General features: G+C 38.0%; 2 protein-coding genes and 1 long non-coding RNA gene across 5 annotated transcripts; 2 read left to right on the top strand and 1 right to left on the bottom strand.

Moving 5' to 3' along the window:
- Nucleotides 1–745: 745 nt before the first annotated feature.
- Nucleotides 746–4,547, top strand: LOC110886049 (ribosome biogenesis protein BRX1 homolog 2). The gene is made up of 8 exons (XM_022133810.2): nt 746–1,001; nt 1,076–1,217; nt 1,297–1,375; nt 1,880–2,004; nt 3,717–3,818; nt 3,897–3,965; nt 4,045–4,143; nt 4,242–4,547. Exons 1-8 carry the CDS (start codon nt 817–819, stop codon nt 4,371–4,373), a joined length of 933 nt encoding a protein of 310 aa, XP_021989502.1. The 5' UTR covers nt 746–816; the 3' UTR covers nt 4,374–4,547.
- Nucleotides 4,548–8,222: 3,675 nt separating this feature from the next.
- Nucleotides 8,223–11,189, bottom strand: LOC110886048 (BEL1-like homeodomain protein 7). Of its 3 annotated transcripts, XM_022133806.2 has the most exons (5): nt 10,902–11,189; nt 10,008–10,820; nt 9,527–9,900; nt 8,919–8,982; nt 8,223–8,678 (listed from the first exon to the last, which is right to left on the bottom strand). In XM_022133806.2, exons 2-5 carry the CDS (start codon nt 10,557–10,559, stop codon nt 8,298–8,300), a joined length of 1,371 nt encoding a protein of 456 aa, XP_021989498.1. In that variant the 5' UTR covers nt 10,560–10,820; nt 10,902–11,189; the 3' UTR covers nt 8,223–8,297. The 3 variants fall into 3 exon arrangements, with proteins under 3 accessions (XP_021989498.1, XP_021989499.1, XP_035834593.1); XM_022133807.2 differs by having other exon boundaries at nt 10,008–11,189; XM_035978700.1 differs by having other exon boundaries at nt 8,919–8,979; nt 10,008–11,186.
- Nucleotides 11,190–13,224: 2,035 nt separating this feature from the next.
- LOC110882964 lies at nt 13,225–20,809 on the top strand. Its single transcript, XR_002560313.2, has 3 exons — nt 13,225–13,299; nt 19,931–19,997; nt 20,604–20,809. It is a non-coding gene; the product is annotated as an uncharacterized LOC110882964 (long non-coding RNA).
- Nucleotides 20,810–23,461: the final 2,652 nt, after the last annotated feature.

Genomic DNA, 23,461 nt, shown 5'->3' with positions numbered 1-23,461 from the left:
TTATTTATTACACAAACAGTCCCTGTAGTTGTAATTTACTAGTTTTAACTATTTTATAAAACAAAAAAACCACTCGAAAATCCTCATTTTCCTCGATTTGAGGTTTATAAAATAGTTACAACTACAGGGACTGTTTGTGTAATAAATAAAACTTAAAAACTAACTTCAGTTAAAAAAAATTAACGGAAGTTCATTGAGTACCAACATGTTGATAGGTAGGATTATTATATACCAATTCTGTAGGTTGGATTATTATTTACCAACTGGTTAAAAGTTGGTTTATTAAATACCAATTTTCCTATAATTTTTTAATAACTTTTATACTTCTTTTAGAATCTACCAGTATTTATTTTCGCATAAAGCATGCTTAAATTTTCACATAATAAATAAATTCATATAAAGTTATACACACAAACATCAAATGTAGATATTTATAAAATGTTGACAAAAGAAGAGTTAGTATAGTAAAACATGAGATTTTTCTCATCCATCCAAATCCATTAATAAAACCGTCCAAGAAACACAATATACTAATCTTCATCCACACTTGAAGAAAACACTCAAATCAAACTCACATTCCTTAATTTCTAAAATTCATTTAAAAAAAAAAAGAAAAGCAAACAAACATCCCCATAAATCATAATTAACCTTATATATGATTTTAAAAGATAAAGAAAAAAGTTGTCACAAAATACAACTTGTCGTCTTCAAATACGGCCCAAATGTCACAAGTCCACAAATTAGTAACCCATTGATCCTTTATTACCAAAATCAATCTCTAGGGTTTAGGGTTTACTCTCTCTCTCTCTCTGCAAAATGGGGAAGAAGCGAAAACACAGTGACGTAGAGGTACCGGCGGTGAAGAAGGATGAAACGGCACCGGAGAGACCCAAACGGACTCTTCTGGGTTGGAAAGATAAACCAGAAACCCAACAAGAATCTACAGGATTCAGAAACAGAGAGAAAGTTCTCGTCACCTGCTCCCGTCGCATCAATTACAGGTTAATAAAGTTCACTGCTTCATGCTGGTTTTCTAATCTTTTCAGTTTGAATTGACGATTGTGAATTTTGTTAGGTACCGGCATTTGATGTTGAATTTGGTGTCTGTTTTGCCACACTGCAAAAAGGATAACAAAGTTGAGTCAAAGGCTACTAAAGGAGCTACTTTGAATGAGTTGGTTGAGCTTAAGAGTTGCTCTTCTTGTTTGTTCTTTGAGGTTGGTTATGTTTTTTTAATGTTTGAATGATTTGTTTTTGTAGGTTTAAGGTTGGTGTTTGATGGGTTTGTTTTTTCAGTGTAGGAAGCATAAAGATCTTTACTTGTGGATGTCTAAGTGCCCTAATGGTCCATCAGTAAAGTTTTTAGTTAATGCAGGTAAGCGTGTTTGTATGCTTTACCTTATGATCAGTTTTACAATCCAATAAAATTGTAGCAGTGGATGTTGTTGATTATGTAAAGCTTTATATGTTCGGATCTTGTATGCGCGCACATTGCGCCATGCGCATGATGCAATGATGAGATCGCATTGTTGCCATTGGCGCAAGTTATAGCTTTTCGCTCAGTAGTGTAATATATGTGGTTTTCGTATAGAAAGTTTTTTAGTATTTTTTATGACAAACGTCTCACGTGATGCGCGCGTTGGCTTTCGGATAAAAATGGGTTGGAGTGCCATACGCTTTTTAAAACCAACTGATTTATTGATTTGGTTTAATATATGTGTTAGTTCATATGTGGTTTTCGTATAGAAAGTTTTTTAGTATTTTTTATGACAAACGTCTCACGTGATGCGCGCGTTGGCTTTCGGATAAAAATGGGTTGGAGTGCCATACGCTTTTTAAAACCAACTGATTTATTGATTTGGTTTAATATATGTGTTAGTTCACACAATGGAAGAGTTAAAGCTCACTGGAAATCATCTTAAAGGCTCCCGTCCTCTACTCACATTTTCATCAAATTTTGATAAAGATCCGCACTGGAAACTTTTGAAAGAAATGATTACACAGGTACGTTCCTGTGTTTTCTTTGTGTTGAGATCTTGGTACAATCTTGGTTTAAAAAAGCGCGCCTTAAGCGCGCTTAAGCGTAAAGCGACCCTAGGTGCAAAGAGCTGTGCCTTGTGTGACATAAGGCGAGCTCTGTACAAAAAGCGCACAAAAAGCGAGCTTTTTTCGAAAAAAAAATTCCACTGAGGCGCGCGCTTTTTGTACAGAAGGCGTTTTTCTGCTATAAAGCGTTATACATGTAGCTAAAATGGTTGTACATTAAGTGATTTATACATTATAAATCATATATAAACCTTATTTATCACTATGTTTTGGGTAAGGGATGCTAAAAGCCTATAGGACATATGAAAAAAAATATATATAAGCACCTTGCGCCTCACGTACGAAAAGCCTGTCGCTTTTGCGATTTGCGCTTCGCGCTTTGATTTTAGACCTTGTCGCTTTTGTGCGCTTCACGCTTTTTTAAACCAAGGGTACAATCCTTTATGTGTAGAATATCACAGTTGGGAACCTTAAAATGCATAGGATTGTTTTATAAATTGGAGTTATACGATTGTATGGACTTGTACAGCTGTTTGATTTGTGTTCTGAGTGTATAGTCTGAACGAAAGAAACCCCATATTAACCATCTGTATGGACTTAACCAACAATATTCTTATGTCATTTCAACACTATTCTTTATGTGTTTGTTACCAAATGATAACTCGTCTCTTGTAAAAAGACAATCAACAACCTTTATCTTTGTTTCCTTGAAGAAACAATAAATCATTATTAATAATTCAGTATAAAGCTACACAAGAAGTTTTATTTTGATTTGATGTTAGTCCACGAATCAACAATCTTTACATTTTACAAACAAATGAGTTTTCAAGCGATTGTTTTTTTTTTTGAGTAAATTACAAAATCCGTTCTTTATGTATGTCACTTATTGGAAACAATGTCCTTGTCTTCAATAACTACAGAAAACGTACTCGATGTTTGCAAATCCTTGCAAGTTATGTCCTTTAGCCCTAACTCAGTTAATTTTTTATGATTTAATCTGACCAAATGGACCCCACATGAGGGTATTTTGGTCATTTTACTCTCATGTGATGTCCATTTGTTCAGATTTAACCACAAAAATACCTTATGTGGGGTCCATTTGGTTAGATTTAACCACAAAAATTAACTGAGTTAGGGCTAAAGGACATAACTTGCAAGGGTTTGCAAACATCGAGTACGTTTTCTGTAATTATTGAAGACAAAGCACACAGTTTGCAATAAGTGACATACATAAAAGACGATTTTTGTAATTTACTCTTTTTTTATGACCATTTTGTCTAGTAATAAATGTAAACTAGGTCAAACTCTTTAGTTTAAGCTATGTTACTATATAATTATCTGATCATACATAATCACCTTTCTATAGGAGAATGATGAGCCAAAAGAACCATTTTTGTCAAAATTATCATATCATAATCCCACTCTGTTATGTTTCTTGTATTCTTTTGAATGTTATAAATAGAATTTCTGCATTTGTGTTGTGCATTTGTTTTTCTAATTATCATACAGTTGGCAATGTCTTTGTGAAACTTTATTATAAGCCAAAGGTTTTACTAATAATAACATGATCTTTAAACTTGATTTGTCTTAATGTTGAAGCTTGAAAGCATCGTACTTCGCTTAACTTTTGAAAATGCTGCGGTAACATTATTATATGTTTCGGTCAACAGATATTTGGAACCCCCAAGGAACACAGGAAATCAAAGCCCTATCATGACCATGTCTTCGTGTTCTCAATCGTTGATGACCACATATGGTTCCGTAACTACCAGGTTGGTTATAAAAATAATAATGTCTTGTTCTACAGATTTTAAACTTAATCAATGTTTTGGTTTATCCTATTGTGACAGATTTCATGCCCTCATACTGGAGCAGATAAAATTGATCGAGGCGGCTTGGAAAAGATGACCTTAATTGAGGTTCGTAAATCGTAAAAATGAGGTCATTAATAAATTCATATTTTAAGACAATTTTTTAAAAATTTTGCTAAATGGACAGGTTGGTCCAAGGTTTTGTTTAAATCCAATAAAGATATTTGGCGGTAGCTTTGGAGGTCCGACTCTGTATGAGAATCCCTTCTATGTTTCGCCAAATCAGGTAAGGATTCCTCATGCTTTTATCAATTTAACTTTTGTCGGTTTAAAGTTTTTTTTTATATAGAATTTATGATTTATTATTTTTATTATCGATGCTAGATACGTTCATTGGAGAAAAGACAAAAGGCTGGCAAGTATGCGAAGAAGGTTAAAGCAAAGACTAGAAGAAAAATGCATGAGATGACAAACCCGTTGGAGACCGATGAGTTTGCAGACATGTGGAAGGAATGATCGGTTTTCAACATGCTTGATCCATTGTACTCTTCATAAGTTTCGGTTCTGTTTTGTATGGCTGTAGGATTCATCGGATTTGTCTAATTGTCAAAAAGCGATTTTGGTTTCCGGATGCTTTTGAACTTCAAACCATGCAATCCCTATAATTTAATATATTTTACAATTCAAATATTTCGGTCAATAAAACCAGTCTCTCTAAAACATTTTAGAAGGTTTGCTGATCTCTTAACCCCCCCCCCCCCCCCCCCCCCCCGTGGGTATGTGCAATCGATCACAATGATACAATCCACCACTATTCATGACTTGCAGTTATTAGCAAATGCTATAGCTACACTAGGTGGGAGCTCAGGCAATGCTTCAAGATTCGGGCAATTAGATAAGTCTGAAGTCTTTTGAGCACTGCGAGTTGGGAGATGTTAAAAGGCGGTCTAGAAAACCGGTTGTTACATAAATTCAAATATTCTAAGGGGGATAGCGTGCCGATATCTACTGGTAAGATTGTCTCTTCATGTAAATTGGAGAGTCCATGTTCGTTTAATGAAGTCAAACTCGATAAAGAAGGCAGCACCTTGTAAGTTTTGTTAGGGTCAAAACGGGTCAAGTTATGTTCATTTGGAAGACCTTTTTTTTTCCGAAATTTGATTTTTTTTATAACCAACTATTGTAACAAATATGACTACGAGAAGTATATAATTTCAATGTGATTTCAGCATCATCATCATGCTTAGTAAATTCCACCAATAGCAAAGCTAAGGTATGGTCTAAGAAGGGTAAGATGTAGACATCCTTACCTTTACCCCGTAGAAATAAAGAGACTGCTTCCAGTGAGATCCCCAACTCGATAGTAGTTTTGCGTCAAGCCTTGGACCTGAAGCACATAACACTTAGCAATCGGGACAAATACCGATTGGTGCATGTATCCCCTTGTCTTTCGGCTATCAACCCCACCACATAATGCATGATTAACCGTCCGCCGCTTTTAACGTTATTTTCGCGAAATTAGCAAAATAACGTTAAACTTAGTGCAATTTCACTTTTAACGTTATTCAAATTTATTTAATAAAATGACTGAGGAGGTTGACTTATGTATTAAAAATTACATTTTAGTGACTTTCGACCAGTTTTCTTTAAGCTAACTTTTTCTACTTACCTATTTGACCCAAGAGAGATCAAACATAACCTGAGTTGACTCATTCCGCAATGGTTGAAGGAGACCTTATTTCTGTGAATATATCCAAAACTTGTTGACGTCTCCACAGCTAGCTATGCTTTTGGGGATCCTTAAGGTTCTTTACAAAAACAATATGTTGTACATTTCTTGAATCATGTCATGCATGTCCAACCTTTAAATTTGAAATATATATGAGAGATTTCTGTATGCGATCACTATCACTTCTCTGTGTCAAATCCACAACAATCAAGTATTTTGTATACTTCCATATTTTGATTATGACATGCGTCCAAACAAATATGTAGTTCTCTTTGTAAAAATGAATTTAAAGTTTGAGAAACCATGCGAGTTATATCTTGGAACTGGTTGTGTAAATCGGGCTTGTAGGGGTAGGTATCACGGGCTACGGCTCAACCTCGTATTCGTAGTGTAATTTTTTTTTTCGGTTTTATATAAAGGATATCCCTGGTGATACCCCTAAAAAATACGATACTTTAATTTATTAAAATTCCAAATTTTTATAACCCCAAACCTTTTACAACACCAAACTTGTATAATAATTAGGCCCAAATGATAAAGTTAACCCAAATTAAGTATAATATAATTAAAAGAGACCCAACTGACAAACATAGCCCAAGCCCAAAACAAAACAATATCATTTTGTTTTGTGTATGGGCACCAACGTAAGAAACATAACTTCACAAAATTGCAATCATCCCAGACTTCCAGTGCCCTTACAGCTCCTCCGTTGACCGGTAATTTGTTTTTTACATACCCTTAAATTAATTGGCTAGCTCCGCGAGCCATAATCTCGGTGAGGGGACAATATAATGAAGTACACTGCAAATTCTGATTCCATACAGTTCCTGCCTATATTCAACCTTACTTACGACATTAATTAATAAACCATCAACTTTTATTATTTAGATACTGTGAAAACCGTTTAATTATTGTAAAAGAATGTTATTGTGATTTAAAATGTGAATTGAGAATATAAGGAAACAAAAAATTTTCAAAGTAAAACATTTGAGGATTTGCTTCTTCAGTGGTACCTTACGGGGAAACCATTGACCATATAAAATTTTATATTTTTCAGAAATTTGCAATAAAATTTACACTGCTAAGCGAAAAAACAGGAGGGCCCGAGGACCCCCTAGCTCAAGCTTAAGCTCCGCCGTTGCATCTACTCATCTCCTACCACTTCTCGAAAAGTATATGAGATCATGTATTTGCATGGTGTAAAACGGCTTCAGCCTTGGGGAATTCGGTGGAAGAAGTAATGAAGATTCCTATGTCATTTGTAAGTACTCGCTCAACCAAGATGGTGATTCAAAGCACCTCCTTTTCTACCGTTTGGTTTATATGGAAGGCTCGAAATGGAAAAGTCTGCAACATTATTTCGCCGTCCAAGTCTAGAGGCCTTGATGAGATCATGTCAAATGTTTACAACATCATCATACTCAGTAAATCTCACCAATAACAAAGCTAAGGTAAGGTCTGAGGATGGTAAGATGTAGACAATCTTACCTCTACCCCGTGTAGAGAGACTGCTTCTAGTGAGACCCTCGACTCGATAGTGAAAATAGAGCAAGGTTTCACTCGTTAGATTGGGCTTCTCGGTGTATTAACTTAACTTCATAGTGTAATGTACCAGTTAGTGGCTTCTAGGGGTGCAAACGAGCCGAGCCGAGCAGAGCTTGAGCTCGACCAGGCTCGAGCTCGATTAACTTATGTGAGCTTAGACTTGAGCTCGGCTCGTTTGTATTTTCTCAAGCTTGAGCTCAGCTTAGTGAAGCTCGGGCTCGGGCTCGTTTACCAAATAAGCTTATTTTTAGGTTCGAGGTCGGCTTGTCTACAAGTTTAAATAAGCTCGGGTAGACTCGGCTCATTTACACTAAGGCTCGACGAGCCTAACGAGCTTCACATGCGAGGCTCGAGCTCGGGCTCGATAAACAAACGAGCTTTATTTTAGGCTCAAACTCGACTTGGGCTCGATAAGGCTCAGCTCATTTTGAGTTTTTTTCTAGAGTAGCTCGCGAGCCGCTCGACTTATTTGCACCCCTAGTGGCTTCTAGTTACTTGCTAGAGGTCTACTCTATTTTAATAGTATTATTGGTTGCTCTTAAAAAACTACTTTAATTTGTTTACTTTTTGTCCATGGCTTTATAGCCTAGTAGCATTCAGGGGGTGGGATAAGGCTTTGAAACTGATAGATCCTGAGTTCGATTCTCACAAGGGGGTTTTTCCCATATTTGTTGGGTTTCCTCATGAATTGGTGTATATGCATTGCCTAGTGGAGATGGATATGATCGTGTGGTTCTGCTGGTTGCACGATGATACTCTAATGGTCCGCCAATTATCCAAATTTGCCGCTAAAATAAAATTGTTTACTTTTTATCTTTGACCAGTCAAACGTTATATTTTTTGGCTCTATTTATAAACATTTTGACTTCATTGGGATGGTACATGTACAATTCTGCTAAAACGAGAACATTAATACACACTTGTGTCACATTGTCACGCCGATCTGTGTTCTTTTATGCAGGGTTCCAATTTATTTAGATTATTGTAGAAAGAAATATATGAGTAAAATCTTTTAACCAAACAAAGTGTTAAATATTATCTTTTCTATAAAATATTTCATTTTTGTAGTCTTTGATTAAAATCATCAGTTATACATTAAAAAAGATATTAGACAACTTAATTAGTGACAAATGATGGTTTGATCTTGGCATGAATTTCTTACAATATTACAAATTTGGGGTGTCACAAATAACATCTCTAGGATCAACTAAACCATGATGATGGTTCTCAACAGAAGACAAGACGGGTAAGCCACTGTTATCCGTGTGTTGTAACCTTAGCGTTAGAGACACCCCTTTGTCGATGATCGGGTTTGTGATAACGTCAAGGCCATTGACAATAGCACCCGACGTTTTCATGTGAAGAGCTTGATAGGATGACGCTGCATTTGGGTTCATATCGCGCGGTTGATCAAGTGAAGTCTTTTTAGGTGTGGTTTCTGATGAAGAATTGGAGTCCATTGCAGCATCAGCAGACTCTTCTTGGTATATTTCTTCCACCATTGGCTTCCATAGACGAACTCGCGCGTTTATAAACCAGTTTGAAACCTGTTTCAGTTGATGATTATTGAATCTAAACTCAACCCCACATGGTCATTTCAAGTAAGAACATTTTATAGAGGTTCCAGAATGGAAATGAAGCTCATTTATTTCAACTTGGTGCATTTTTTTCTAGATAACATTCCAAAGTTACCAGTGGCGAAGCTTGAGATTTCTGACTGGGGGTCGAAAACGTATATACCAAAAAATTTCTATAGAACCGCGGGTTGAAAAACACATGAAGCTTACCTGACTTTTGGTCAAGCCTGTTTGTCTGGCTAGCATCGTCTTCTCCGAATCTTTTGGATATCTGCTATAGACATAAACTATAAATATAAACACTATCAAATGGGGATAGAGAATAGATATCACACTCGTAAACTTAGATGCGAAATCTCTTAAAATCACGCTGTTTTCGTTAATCAAAACTCAATCACTTTAGTTAAATACCCACACCCCCCCCCCCAAATTTTAACTCTCTGCATCAAAATTTATTTCGTTAATAGTGTTTCCCCTATCACGCCTTTTGTTTGTGTAACGGTGTTTATAACTTTTCAACTTTCAAGCCCATAGTACATTGTGATCAACAGAATTTTTGATGTAGATTAAAATTAGGAAAAAAGTTTCTACTTATAATAAACTAAAATGACAGTTTTATTTTTAAAGGTTTTGCATATAAGTTTAGGTGCGTGACAGCACCATATTTATCGTCATCAATAAAAAGGATTTGGCTATGGCATTGGAACCAAAAATGTTGATAAATAAAAAGACCGAACGATTCGGGTTCCAATTCCAATCCTAAACAATCTTTCAAAACAAATAACATGACAAAGTTGAAGAAGTTGAAGAGTAATTACGGGTGAAGAAAATGCTCAAACAACCATGCACGCAGAACCGACACACAGCTTTCAGGAAGCCCTCTTTGTGGCCTCCAAATATGTTGATCCATCATACCGAACTTCTGATCATATTTCTCTCGTCTAAGTTGCTGATCCACAAATTTCAGCCTCGAAATCGCGATTCCATTCCCATTTGAATCTATCCCACCAAGGCTTCTTGATATAACTTTTATCTGGCTGTCAATCGCATCTCTCAAGCACCGAAAACGGCTTGAAATTGTTTGGAGTGCGAGTGATGTGTAGGCTTTTGCTGCCCCACATCTAGCAAGTACTTCAAATGATGATATAATAATCTGCATTTGATGATAATATTGTTTGTATCTTCTATCAACCTGTGCACATAGAAAGTGTTTGTAAGACAATAAACATAAGAATTGAACCGAAGCAACGTTAATCGGATCAAACATGTGCAAATGTTCATATAAAACAGGAAACTTACTTCTTTCAACATAGATGATAACCTGATCATCTTGTCCTCTAAATCTTGTTTTTCAACAGCTGAAAGTTGACTTGAATCTTGTCGGTATTCCGATTCCATCAACACTTGTTGGGAATCATTCATGCATTCCTGCTTAAAATCTTGTTGTTTCCAATCCTTGTTGATATGAACAATCTCATCAAGCAATTGTTGAACCGCTTTTAAATACTTGGAATCATAAACCACATTCCCAATTCCATACGAATTACCCTCGGAATCTTGTGTACTTTCATCCGCCAACGAAAGAAAACCGTTAGGATTCTGGTACTGATCAGAACAGAATTGGATTCCGGAGGGCGGAACATGTGAACCCATTTGATCCATCAACAACATTTTACCGAATTCTTGTCGCGTGACAACATTGGAATCAAGAACATCAGTGAAGATAGTATTATTATTATTCATGTTATTCTGCTGAGACATATACATAGTGATATTTCCAGTAGGAATCAGTGATTCCAATTCCAAAGAGACTGGTTGTTTGAATCTTTCATTGAGTGTGTAACTCGACATGCTTTTCTTCAATCTTTTTATTCAATTTTCTGAAAAGGTTTTGAATATTTAAGAAGGATGACTCCACTGAAGAGACATTTAAGATCAAACCAGACAAACAGTTGATGAAATGAAACATTAATTGTGGGAAAAAAGGACATGAACATAAAAGCAAAACAGGTACTTTCTTCACTTCTGAGTTCAAACAGGGTAAAATGGAGCAGTAAATTCAGTCTTCTCGATTTTCCCACCAAAAATAACCAATTTTCTCAAGAAATGAGTCTGCACATGATCATTATTCTTGATTTCAAGAAACATTAGAGAGTGAAATTCAGTAAATTAAATAATATAATAAACAATTACCAGAAAGAAAACTGTGAGTGGTTCTATCATAATATTCTTCAATGATTTAGTTTTTTTGCTATCTAAAGAAACCCTCCAAAAAGCATGTTGGAAAGGCCAAGAAGATCTTTCATATTGTTTTAAGAAAATCTTTCTTCTTATTGTATATGTGTTTCTCTCTCTCTAGATGATTGGAGAAGAAGTGGTTGGTGGTGGTGGTGATATTTGGTTAAGGAGTGCAATCACTAACAGCCTGTAGGTAGACCTAAAACCCTTCATTTAAATTCAAACATTGTTGTACTAAACCTCTAAAGCAAGCATGGTCATGGTAGACATGCATGCATGTAAGATAATGCACATCTTTGGGGTGACATAATGCTTACGGACGATTAGCTCTTGGGTTCAGTGGCGGATCTAGAAAATCCACCAAGCTGTAACGTTTTATAAATAAACCGTAACGAAATCGAAAAAACCTCAAATTTTTCCAAAATTTACACTAATTTTTCCAAATTTTTCCGCGCCAAACCGTAGCGGGCGTTGCCCCCCGGCATAAGGTAGCTCCGCCCCTGCTTGGGTTCAATTCCCACAAGGGGTTGTTCTAAGATTTATTGGGTTTCCTTCTGAATTGGTATATAGGCATTATTACCTAATGGAGATGGATATGATCAGGTGGTTCCGCTCGTGACACAAAGATACTCCAGTGGTCTGTCAGTGATCCAAATTTGCCGTTAAAAGATAATAATTTACACCCCACGTTTATGACTTAATTATTCAAAAATAGTTTGATATGGGTAAAAAAGAATTATCTTAATTGTTTGTTTGATTCCAATGGTTATAAACCGGTCATTTGGGTATATTCAAACTACACGACATGTTTGGGTCACTATTGTAAACTTGTAAATTTAAATTGAGTCAAACTTGATGAACATCACCCTCAACCATCGTGTGTCGTCACCATCTACTGATCTCCACATTCACCGTATCCACAACTGCCACCGCCACTACCACTACCATCAACACTGCCGCCGCCCTTGCCAAACCGTCCCTACCACAACGTTGTCAGCGCCACCGCCACATTATCGTTGCCACTTCCAAGGCCATATTATTGCCATCACTGCTACACCCACAACCGTGACACTGTCCTTGTCAACGAAACTCTATGAAATGAAGATATGTCTCCATGTCAAGTCATTAGGTATCTAACACATTATGTGTGAAGATTCATGTACTACCTACATGTGAAAGTTCTTATTATTCTTAATCGTATGTACCATCTTTCACACCCTTACCATGTGACTTGTTTGCACATGCCAATTTCATACGCACCATCAAGAATTATAGTATATAGTGTTTGGACGGATTAGTATGGTTATTTGGTTAAGTTAATTAAAGATAAATTAAATGAGTTATATTTTATTTATAATAGATAGGTTGGAAAAACATGTGAGTTTATTCTATTATTGAAGAGGTATGGTCTCAATTCCTGTAACACCCCGAAACTATAAAAACTTTATATTAGAATTATAAAGTATAAATAAACAAAGAAATTACTAACTAGAAATTTTAACCTAGTTAGTTACAAGTCTAGAAATAACTTAAAGGAGGGTTAAATGCAACTAAACTTAATATTAACCTAAGTGAGGGGCTTAAGTTGAACAAATTGAAACTTAAGCTTAATTAAGTTAGTAAAACAAACCAAACACCCCCCAAAAGGAGGTGTCTGGTCGAACAAGCACGCCAGGGGCGATCCCCACTCTCTCAAAACCCTAGTTTCACAAATTTGATCAATTGAAGGTTAATCATTGTCCCAAATTGAAATCTGAACAGAGATTCGTGATCCTCATCACAAGGGGGTTACAAGGTATGTAAAATTTCATGAAATCTCTCAACTTGAATTTCTCATGTAATTGGGAAAATCTGAATTGTTAGTTGCATGTGTGTCTTATGATGATCTAGGAATAACTATAGTGTCTAAGGACAAACCCTAGACAAACATAAGCTGAAATTATGTGAAATTTTAGTGGAAACTATGATCACCATTGTAGGTGATTAGTGAAACTATGTGTAAATTGATAAACACTAGTAAATTGACTATTTTGAAGTGAATTCAGGAATTTAGAAGTTAACCATCTTGTAAAGTGTTGATTGAGATGAAATTAGGGCTAAATGATAAGCTAGAAACTTGTCATATAATCATGTGAAAAATCTGCCCTTAAGGTGTTTGTAAAAATGCCCCAAAGAAGGCTTATAGCAGGAATTTAAAGATTTAACGCATAATTATGATGTTTCGGTGTGCTATGCGAAATAAGGTTAAAGAAGAGTTCTAAACATGTCTTGAATTGAACTCTATAGGAAAGGATACCGGAACGTCAAGTGGGCAAGCTGGTGGTGATTTGCGGTTGAAGGGTTTGCTCTAAAGGTATGTAACTTGACCCGTTACATTAAGTAGATTGGATGATTATTAAATGCGTAATTGGATTTTAGAATAAGGGTTGTTTTGAATTTAAGCGGTGGTGTCGCTATATTGAATAATGGATCAAATTGGTTGGAACTCGTTGGTAGTCGTCACAATGGAGGATTCCTTAGACGAGCCAAACAGGTCGAATAATCAAGTACGGCATGGTTAATGCTCCGGATTAAGATGGATTGAAACTTTGATAATGGATAATATATATAACATATTAGAATTGTGAGATTTAATGTATTGGCATCCTAGAAACTGAAATCCGAGAGTTGGGTTTTAGTGTAATGACCAAACCAAACAAAAACATGAATTTCCAGGTACTACCGTAAGTTACGGTGGTACCGTAACTTACGGTAGAGGTCAGGAACTTACGGTGGTTCACTCCTGTTTTACGGTGGACCAAAAGATTTCCAGGACTCACCGTAACTTACGGTGACACCGTAAGTTACGGTGGAACCAGAAAAACTTTTATTTATTTTATTTATCTAATATTTGATGTCGGGTCTCATGTTTATGTGTCGTATAAAAATGTCAAAACTAATATTTTAACGGTTTTGATCCTAGGTGATGAGGTGGATCGTATGGATGACGGTCAAGCAACGTAGAAGAACCGAACACGACTTTTGAAGCTTCAACAATGTTTTAATCTTACTTAGACTTTGTTCATGGGTTGTAAACTATTTCTTAATCAACTTTTAAAACATTCCAACTTAGTCATTACTTGACTAAAGTTGACGTACTTATGAACTCCATTAAGGAATGTTTTGTTATGTAACCAATATTTAGTTGAAATGGTGTATTTTATTTCTAAAATCAAGTGAAAAAAAAATTAAGGGTGTTACAAGTTGGTAATCAGAGCCTAAGGTTGTCAACAAAGTGTTCGGTTCAAGCTTGATCGATCGTCCGGTAAGAATTAACTTTTTGTTAATAAATTATGTATTATGTAAAGAATGAGAAATGAACAAATATGCATGAAAAGAGCGAGTAAGCTCATTCAAATACAAGAAATGCAAAAAGCAAGAACGATTAAATCAAGTTGTGAACTTGATTGAATCAAAAAGCAAGAACGATTAAATCAAGTTGTGAACTTGATTGAATCAAAAAGCAAGAACGATTAAATCAAGTTGTGAACTTGATTGAATCAAAGCAAGAACGATTAAATCAAGTTATGAACTTGATTGAATCAAACAAGTAAAGCATGTGTTATAAATGGAATGTTTAACAACCTATGTAAACATTTCAGAAATAGAGATGGCAGATGGAGGTAATGATGATGCGGTGCCAAGAGTCACTGAACAAATAAGGGAAGTGATTGCCGAAGAGGTTGGAAAGGCGATCGAAAACAGTTTGTCGGGCTTTATTGATAAAATTCAAAACACAGTTTTATCAATGGTAGAAGATAGAATCAAGAAATTAGAAGATGATTCAAATTTAGCAAAGGAAAAGCATGGAGGACGAAAGCCTTGTTCATACAAGGAATTCATGGCTTGTAAACCACCAATATATAATGGGGAAGTTGACCCAATAGTGTGCCAAAGATGGCTAAGTGATATCGAAGGGGTATTCGAGAGGACCCATTGTGACGTAGATGACTACGTAGCCTATGGTACGGGTCAACTAAGAAGTCAAGCGAAAGATTGGTGGGATAACAAAAAGAGAGAGATCGGTATTGAAGCTGCTAAGGTCATGACTTGGGAAGAATTCAAGACGCCATTTCTTAAGCATCATAGCCCCAAAACGGTTATGAATAAAATCAAGGAAGAGTTCATGCAACTTAGGCACAAGAGTGAGACCATAGACAAGATTACAGCAACGTTTATGGATAAGATGAAGTTTTGTGACGATCTAGTGACGAATGAAGAACAAAAGATATACTACTACCATAACATGTTGAGTGCCGAATATAGGGAATTTATCACCCCTTCCAAATACGAGACCCTTACCGAGATCATAAATGCTACTCGGGAAAGGGAGATCGAACTGAAAAAGAGCATCGAAAGGGGTGAACGGAGAGCACAAGATGTAAACCCAAGCCCTACTAAGAAGGCACGAACAAACGAAAGCGCAAAGAAATCTGATACGAAAGGCGGGTCGCCAAGTTGCAGGATCTGCGGGAAGGGTCATAAAGGCGAATGCCGTTACAAGGATAAGCCTTGTCCCATATGCAAGAAAACGGGACATATGGCTATATCGTGCCCGGAGAAAGTGACGGTTTGCTACAATTGTTATCGAACGGGTCACAAGAAGTCGGAATGCCCGGAACTGGTTGGAAAGAAGGATGGGCAGGAACCGAAGGGTGAAGCCCCGAAAGCAAAGGCAAGATCTTTTCAACTGACCGCCGCAGAAGCAAAGGTTGAACCTGACGTGGTCTCAGGTATATTTGCTGTAAATTCAATTCCTGCACACGTGTTGTTTGATACGGGTGCGAATAAATCCTTTGTATCATATGGATTTATTCGACATCCTTCATTTGTTCTAACAAAATTACATGTACCCTTAGAAGTAGAGATAGGTAATAACAAGAGTTTTATTGTTTGTGATGTATGTAAAAACTGCAAACTGAGCATTGACGACGAAGAATATTTGATAAACCTAATCCCGATGTCAATGGGAGAATTTCAAGTAGTCGTTGGGATGGATTGGTTATCTCAATACCATGCAAAGGTAGTGTGTTTTCGTAAAGAGATAAAACTAACATCTCCGAGCGGGAAACATGTCACCATTTATGGCGAAAAAGGAGGCAACCCTATAGTATGCTCAATGTTGGAAGCTCACAAGCTTATGAAGCGGGGATGCAAAGCATTCATAATATACGCTAATGAGCCCGAAAAAGAATCACGAAAGATTGGAGAGGTACCGGTAGTGCGAGATTATGAAGATGTGTTTCCGGAGGATTTACCGGGGATACCGCCTGAACGGGAAGTAGAGTTCGGGATCGAATTGATTCCGGGCGCGAAAACCGTAGCAAAAGCCCCGTACCGACTCACACCGTCGGAATTACAAGAGCTGATGTCCCAAATTCAAGACTTGCTTGATAAGGGATTCATAAGGCCGAGTGTGTCACCTTGGGGCACACCGGTATTGTTCGTGAGAAAGAAAGACGGGAGCATGCGCATGTGTATCGATTACCGGGAGTTAAACAAACTCACGGTAAAGAACCGATACCCGCTCCCGAGGATAGATGATTTATTCGACCAACTACAAGGTGCGAACTGGTTTTCAAAAATTGACCTTAGATCGGGGTATCACCAATTAAAGGTCAAAGAAGAAGATGTGCCGAAGACGGCTTTCCGTACGAGATACGGACATTATGAATTTCTCGTAATGTCATTTGGGCTGACGAATGCACCCGCGGCTTTCATGGACCTCATGAACCGGGTTTGCAAACCAATGTTGGATAAGTCGGTCATCGTGTTTATCGATGACATCTTGGTGTATTCGAAAAGTGAAGAGGAGCATGCACATCATTTACAAGAGGTATTGGAGACACTTAGGAGAGAGAGGTTATACGCAAAATTCTCTAAATGTGCCTTTTGGCTACGAGAGGTACAATTTCTTGGCCATGTCATAAGCGCCGACGGAGTATTGGTGGATCCGTCCAAGATCGAGGTTGTGTCAAAGTGGAATCCCCCGAAGAACCCTTCGGAAATTAGAAGCTTTTTGGGGCTCGCGGGATACTATAGGAGATTCATTAAAGATTTCTCCAAGATTGCGTCACCGCTAACAAAGCTAACGCGAAAGAAAGAAAAGTTCATTTGGGGTGTCGATCAAGAAAAAGCGTTTCAAACGCTAAAAGAAAAGTTAACTCAAGCTCCGGTGTTGACATTGCCGGACGGAGTTGAAGACATGGTGGTTTATTCGGATGCTTCATTATCAGGGCTAGGTTGCGTGTTGATGCAACGGGACAAGGTAATAGCCTATGCCTCGAGACAGTTGAAGATACACGAGAAGAAATATCCCACGCACGATCTCGAGTTGGCAGCGGTGGTATTTGCATTAAAAATATGGAGGCATTACTTGTATGGGGTAAAGTGCACCATATTCACCGATCACAAAAGCTTGAAATACTTCTTCGATCAGAAGGAGTTAAATATGCGACAAAGGCGATGACTGGAAATGGTGAAAGACTACGATTGTGAAATACATTATCACCCCGGAAGGGCTAATGTGGTGGCGGATGCTCTGAGCAGAAAAGTGGACTATGTCCCAATACGAGTAAGATCGATGCAACTCGTGGTGACCTCGGGTATACTTGAACGTGTTCGAGAGGCGCAATTAGAAGCAATGAAAGAAGAGAATTGGAAGAAAGAAAGAATAATAGGTCAGTTGAAAGATTTGTCGGATGGGAATAACGGGTTGAAGACTCGATCCGGAAGGATATGGGTCCCACATACCTGTGGAGTAAAGGCGCTTCTACTTAATGAAGCTCATAAATCCCGTTATTCAATTCATCCGGGTGCGACCAAGATGTACAATGATTTGAAACAAAACTATTGGTGGCCCGGAATGAAGAGGGACGTGGTGAGGCATGTGGAAAAATGCTTGACATGTTTACAAGTCAAGGCGGAACACCAGAAACCATACGGCAAACTACAACCGTTAGAAATTCCGGTTTGGAAATGGGAACATATTACAATGGACCTATTAACCAAGTTGCCTAAGACGAATCGTGGTTTCGATGCCATATTGGTAGTGGTGGATAGGTTGACGAAAAGTGCTCACTTCATTCCGATTCGTGAGACTTATACGTCAGAAAAGATGTCGGAAGTTTACACTAATGAAATAATAGCACGTCATGGAGTGCCGGTATCCATCGTGTCTGATAGGGATACCCGGTTTACTTCAAATTTCTGGCGGGATTTCCAAGAGCAAATGGGAACCAAGTTATTCATCAGCACTGCGTACCATCCTCAAACGGATGGACAGAGTGAAAGAACAATACAAACGTTAGGAGATATGCCGCGGGCTTGCATTATTGACTTCGGAGGTAGTTGGGATGTCCATCTACCCTTGGTCGAATTTGCATATAACAATAGTTATCACGCGAGCATTAAGATGGCCCCGTATGAACTGTTATATGGCAGAAAATGTCGAACTCCGGTATGTTGGGGAGAAGTGGGTCCACGAGGGTTAGCACCTACTGATATAATCCGAACTACGAATGAGAAAATCGACATAGTTCGGGCACACTTGAAAGCGGCTCAAGACAGGCAAAAGGCATATGCGGATAAAAGGAATAGGCCAATCGAATTTCAGGTTGGCGACATGGTTATGCTAAAAGTTTCCCCATGGAAGGGCATTATTAGATTCAGAAAAAGGGGGAAACTAAGCCCGAGATTTATTGGGCCATTCAGAATCACTGAACGGGTTGGTAAAGTAGCTTATCGTCTTGAATTACCCGAAGAGTTGAGTGGGATTCATAGCACATTCCACGTGTCACATCTCCGAAAATGTTTAGTCGACGAAACTGCTTATATCCACTACGAAGATATCGAGGTGGATAACAGCCTCAACTATGCAGTAAAACCAATTGCGATTTTAGATCGTAAAGAGAAAAGTTTGAGGAACAAGGTGATTAATCAAGTCAAGGTCAAATGGGAGCACAGGAAGGGTTCGGATACTACGTGGGAGTCCGAAGAGGAGATGCGACGTCTCCACCCTACACTATTTGGTACGTACTTCTGTTTCGGGGACGAAACCTTTTTAAGGGGGGTGGACTTGTAACACCCCGAAACTATAAAAACTTTATATTAGAATTATAAAGTATAAATAAACAAAGAAATTACTAACTAGAAATTTTAACCTAGTTAGTTACAAGTCTAGAAATAACTTAAAGGAGGGTTAAATGCAACTAAACTTAATATTAACCTAAGTGAGGGGCTTAAGTTGAACAAATTGAAACTTAAGCTTAATTAAGTTAGTAAAACAAACCAAACACCCCCAAAAGGAGGTGTCTGGTCGAACAAGCACGCCAGGGGCGATCCCCACTCTCTCAAAACCCTAGTTTCACAAATTTGATCAATTGAAGGTTAATCATTGTCCCAAATTGAAATCTGAACAGAGATTCGTGATCCTCATCACAAGGGGGTTACAAGGTATGTAAAATTTCATGAAATCTCTCAACTTGAATTTCTCATGTAATTGGGAAAATCTGAATTGTTAGTTGCATGTGTGTCTTATGATGATCTAGGAACAACTATAGTGTCTAAGGACAAACCCTAGAGAAACATAAGCTGAAATTATGTGAAATTTTAGTGGAAACTATGATCACCATTGTAGGTGATTAGTGAAACTATGTGTAAATTGATAAACACTAGTAAATTGACTATTTTGAAGTGAATTCAGGAATTTAGAAGTTAACCATCTTGTAAAGTGTTGATTGAGATGAAATTAGGGCTAAATGATAAGCTAGAAACTTGTCATATAATCATGTGAAAAATCTGCCCTTAAGGTGTTTGTAAAAATGCCCCAAAGAAGGCTTATAGCAGGAATTTAAAGATTTAACGCATAATTATGATGTTTCGGTGTGCTATGCGAAATAAGGTTAAAGAAGAGTTCTAAACATGTCTTGAATTGAACTCTATAGGAAAGGATACCGGAACGTCAAGTGGGCAAGCTGGTGGTGATTTGCGGTTGAAGGGTTTGCTCTAAAGGTATGTAACTTGACCCGTTACATTAAGTAGATTGGATGATTATTAAATGCGTAATTGGATTTTAGAATAAGGGTTGTTTTGAATTTAAGCGGTGATGTCGCTATATTGAATAATGGATCAAATTGGTTGGAACTCGTTGGTAGTCGTCACAATGGAGGATTCCTTAGACGAGCCAAACGGGTCGAATAATCAAGTACGGCATGGTTAATGCTCCGGATTAAGATGGACTGAAACTTTGATAATGGATAATATATAACATATTAGAATTGTGAGATTTAATGTATTGGCATCCTAGAAACTGAAATCCGAGAGTTGGGTTTTAGTGTAATGACCAAACCAAACAAAAACATGAATTTCCAGGTACTACCGTAAGTTACGGTGGTACCGTAACTTACGGTAGAGTCAGGAACTTACGGTGGTTCACTCCTGTTTTACGGTGGACCAAAATATTTCCAGGACTCACCGTAACTTACGGTGACACCGTAAGTTACGGTGGAACCAGAAAAACTTTTATTTATTTTATTTATCTAATATTTGATGTCGGGTCTCATGTTTATGTGTCGTATAAAAATGTGAAAACTAATATTTTAACGGTTTTGATCCTAGGTGATGAGGTGGATCGTATGGATGACGGTCAAGCAACGTAGAAGAACCGAACACGACTTTTGAAGCTTCCGCAATGTTTTAATCTTACTTAGACTTTGTTCATGGGTTGTAAACTATTTCTTAATCAACTTTTAAAACATTCCAACTTAGTCATTACTTGACTAAAGTTGACGTACTTATGAACTCCATTAAGGAATGTTTTGTTATGTAACCAATATTTTAGTTGAAATGGTGTATTTTATTTCTACAATCAAGTGAAAAAAAAATTAAGGGTGTTACAATTCCCTGCCTACATGGCAGGGACCACACCACTTTTTGAGCATACATGGCGCCTACATCAGCAAAGCATCCAGAAGCTTCTAGAAACTTCTGGAAGATCTGCAGGTGGCACCAAAGATGCTCTACCCGACAAAAAGGACAACACGTGTCACCAGTCGCAGAACGCCACATAGGCCTGCGACAAATCAGGGGGCAGAGCTGACAACTCCAGTACAAGGTTTCCAGCATGGAAAAACGTAAGCGCGCCACGTGTACCACTACACCGGCCATGGCAGAGCAGACCAAGAGGATATTCCCCTTGATCAGACAGCTGGCGCGCATCCACAGCTGGCACAGCTGCTCCTCCCTCCTTTACCCTCCGGCTATAAATAGGACCCTTCATCATTCAGGTTCAGGATCTTTGCTCTCTATTCTCACACACTAAACACACACTGTTTATTCTCCCTTAGAACAGTACTTATTCTCACGCCGGAGCCTGGTTAAGAGGGAAACCCCCATATTCCCCTCTTAACGAGACTAACGGTGTTGCTGTTTTGCAGGATCTAGGTCACTTCAGCGAGTAAGAAAAGAGATTGAATCCACAGAAGAAATAACCCCACAGATTAACCTCAGTGTTAACCTGTGTTTCATCATTGGCGCCATCCGCTTTTTTGCAAAACCAATCTCATCTCTTTTCTTTTCGAAAAATACTCGTAGAAATGGCCGAACAAAACTCTTCACACCACATAGATGGAGAAGTTTCTTCATTTGAACTCGTTTCGGACACAGCACACGTCCAAAGGGGTCAAAGGAACGAAATCATCCAGGAAGGGCAGACAAACAACGATTTTCCTATTATTTTTGGAAGTGCGTCCAGGGTTGCTAGCCAAACCACAACTGGGCCCATTTTCCAAGCTCCCGCTAGGATCATCACTCAAACCACAAACGGAGCCACTTTTCAAACTCCACCAGGGGTAGTCCAACAAACACCCCCACCAGTGCAAACACCAAGCCATGGAGCTGGCCCCTCAGCCCCATTGGACCAAGCACAACTAAATTTCTCTACACTTCTAGGGCTACCCGAAGGAAAAACTCTGGCTTCCTGGTATGCTGAACAAATGGCCTCTATAAACCTTGTCTATACGCAGCTCAGCGCACAACAAGCTTTGCTACAGGCACAAGCTAATTAGTCGGCATTCGCTACTCCACCGCAACCCCGTGTTTTCCAAAGTCAAAGTCAAAGTCAAGAGTTGACTGTTATTGGAATTAAAGATTAATAAAGATTAATTTCATTTTAGTTTCATTTTGATTTTCATATTATTTGGAGTAAGTGTTGTATAATCAAACTAATCGACCGATAATCGAACTGTGAATCAACGACCGACTGTGAATGATAGGAAGTAACAATGCAATAAAGCTAATCAATCAATAACAAAGGTGAATCGAATCAATCATCAAACTCAAGTGTGGGGATTTTAGTACTTTTTATACGTGTGTGTGTGCCTTATGTGTTACTTGTGCATGTTTACTTTTGTGTTGAAGTGTGTGGTGAATCAATCAAATCAATCAAGACTCAAAGGTGAATCAAACTCAATGGAAATCGAACCCGAAATGGTTGTAAGGATGCTTGTATGTTAAACATAGTCTCAACTACTACTAAAAGTAATTTGATTAGGAATTCTATCATTCTCAAATCATCGTTCTAAGTCGAAATATCAAAAATCGTCGCAAAACACTCAAAACCAGGCAAGCCGAACGAACAGGGCAACCTGATCGAACAGGCTAGCCGATCGAACAGGGCAACCTGATCGAACAGGCTAGCCGATCGAACAGGCTGTTCGATCGGGCAGCTGCTCGATCAGGAATGCTGTTCGATCAGCTGACCCTTTCCTCTTTTGGAAGCCTATAAATAGGGCTGTCTTTGTCAACCTTTCCACTTTTGGAAAAGCTCTGACCGACCAGCCTCTTCTTCTCACTAAATCTCAGATTTCTCTCAAACTGGTAAGTATTTCACTCTAATCCTTGTACGTTTTTGTTCATTAATCGATTCTCCATCTTTCTATCTTTCAAAATCTGAATTTCATCCATGAAATCACCAAGATCTAGGTGTTCTTGAGTGATGTCATCATGGTGTTCTTGGTGTTCATCAAGAACTTCATGTTCTTGACTTCATTCAACCATGAATAAGCTAGATCTAACCGATTTCCACATCAATAACTTAAAATCTACCAAAGATCTTAACATTTCACGGTGGGAAAGGATTGGAAGATGGGTTTTCATCTATCTTTCAACTCTTTTACACTCAAAAAGGTGAAAACGAGACTCGAACCGATTTACAAACCATTCTAAACAAACACATGGTTCAAGATTCGGGTTCTACCGAGAGATATACCGATTTCGGGTTAAACGTTAAACTTGGGTTCCAAGCCGTCTCTGGCCGAGCTTGGGTGATTCCTGCTCGAGTCAGTAGACTAAGTAGGGACTTCAGCTTTGTGGTTCAACTCGTAGTCAAAATATCTCTAAAACACCAACAAACAACGGGAATAACCAAGTGTTAAGTGATAGGTTAACCGAATCGAGAAGCTGGCCGAACGGCTAGG

Source organism: Helianthus annuus, chromosome 10 (genome assembly GCF_002127325.2).
Source record: "Helianthus annuus cultivar XRQ/B chromosome 10, HanXRQr2.0-SUNRISE, whole genome shotgun sequence".
NCBI classification, from domain to species: domain Eukaryota; kingdom Viridiplantae; phylum Streptophyta; class Magnoliopsida; order Asterales; family Asteraceae; genus Helianthus; species Helianthus annuus.
This window is presented reverse-complemented; position numbering and strand designations above follow the sequence as displayed.

Excerpts from the sequence above, each read along its gene's own strand:
- LOC110886049 (XM_022133810.2), top strand. The coding sequence starts at position 817 with ATGGGGAAGAAGCGAAAACACAGTGACGTAGAGGTACCGGCGGTGAAG. Across the intron at positions 1,002-1,075 it reads TCCCGTCGCATCAATTACAG|GTACCGGCATTTGATGTTGA; the intron begins GTTAATAAAGTT and ends GAATTTTGTTAG. Across the intron at positions 3,819-3,896 it reads TATGGTTCCGTAACTACCAG|ATTTCATGCCCTCATACTGG; the intron begins GTTGGTTATAAA and ends CTATTGTGACAG.
- LOC110886048 (XM_022133807.2), bottom strand. The coding sequence starts at position 10,559 with ATGTCGAGTTACACACTCAATGAAAGATTCAAACAACCAGTCTCTTTG. Across the intron at positions 8,983-9,526 it reads TTTGAGCATTTTCTTCACCC|CAGATATCCAAAAGATTCGG; the intron begins GTAATTACTCTT and ends TTATGTCTATAG. Across the intron at positions 8,679-8,918 it reads CAGGCTTGACCAAAAGTCAG|GTTTCAAACTGGTTTATAAA; the intron begins GTAAGCTTCATG and ends CAACTGAAACAG.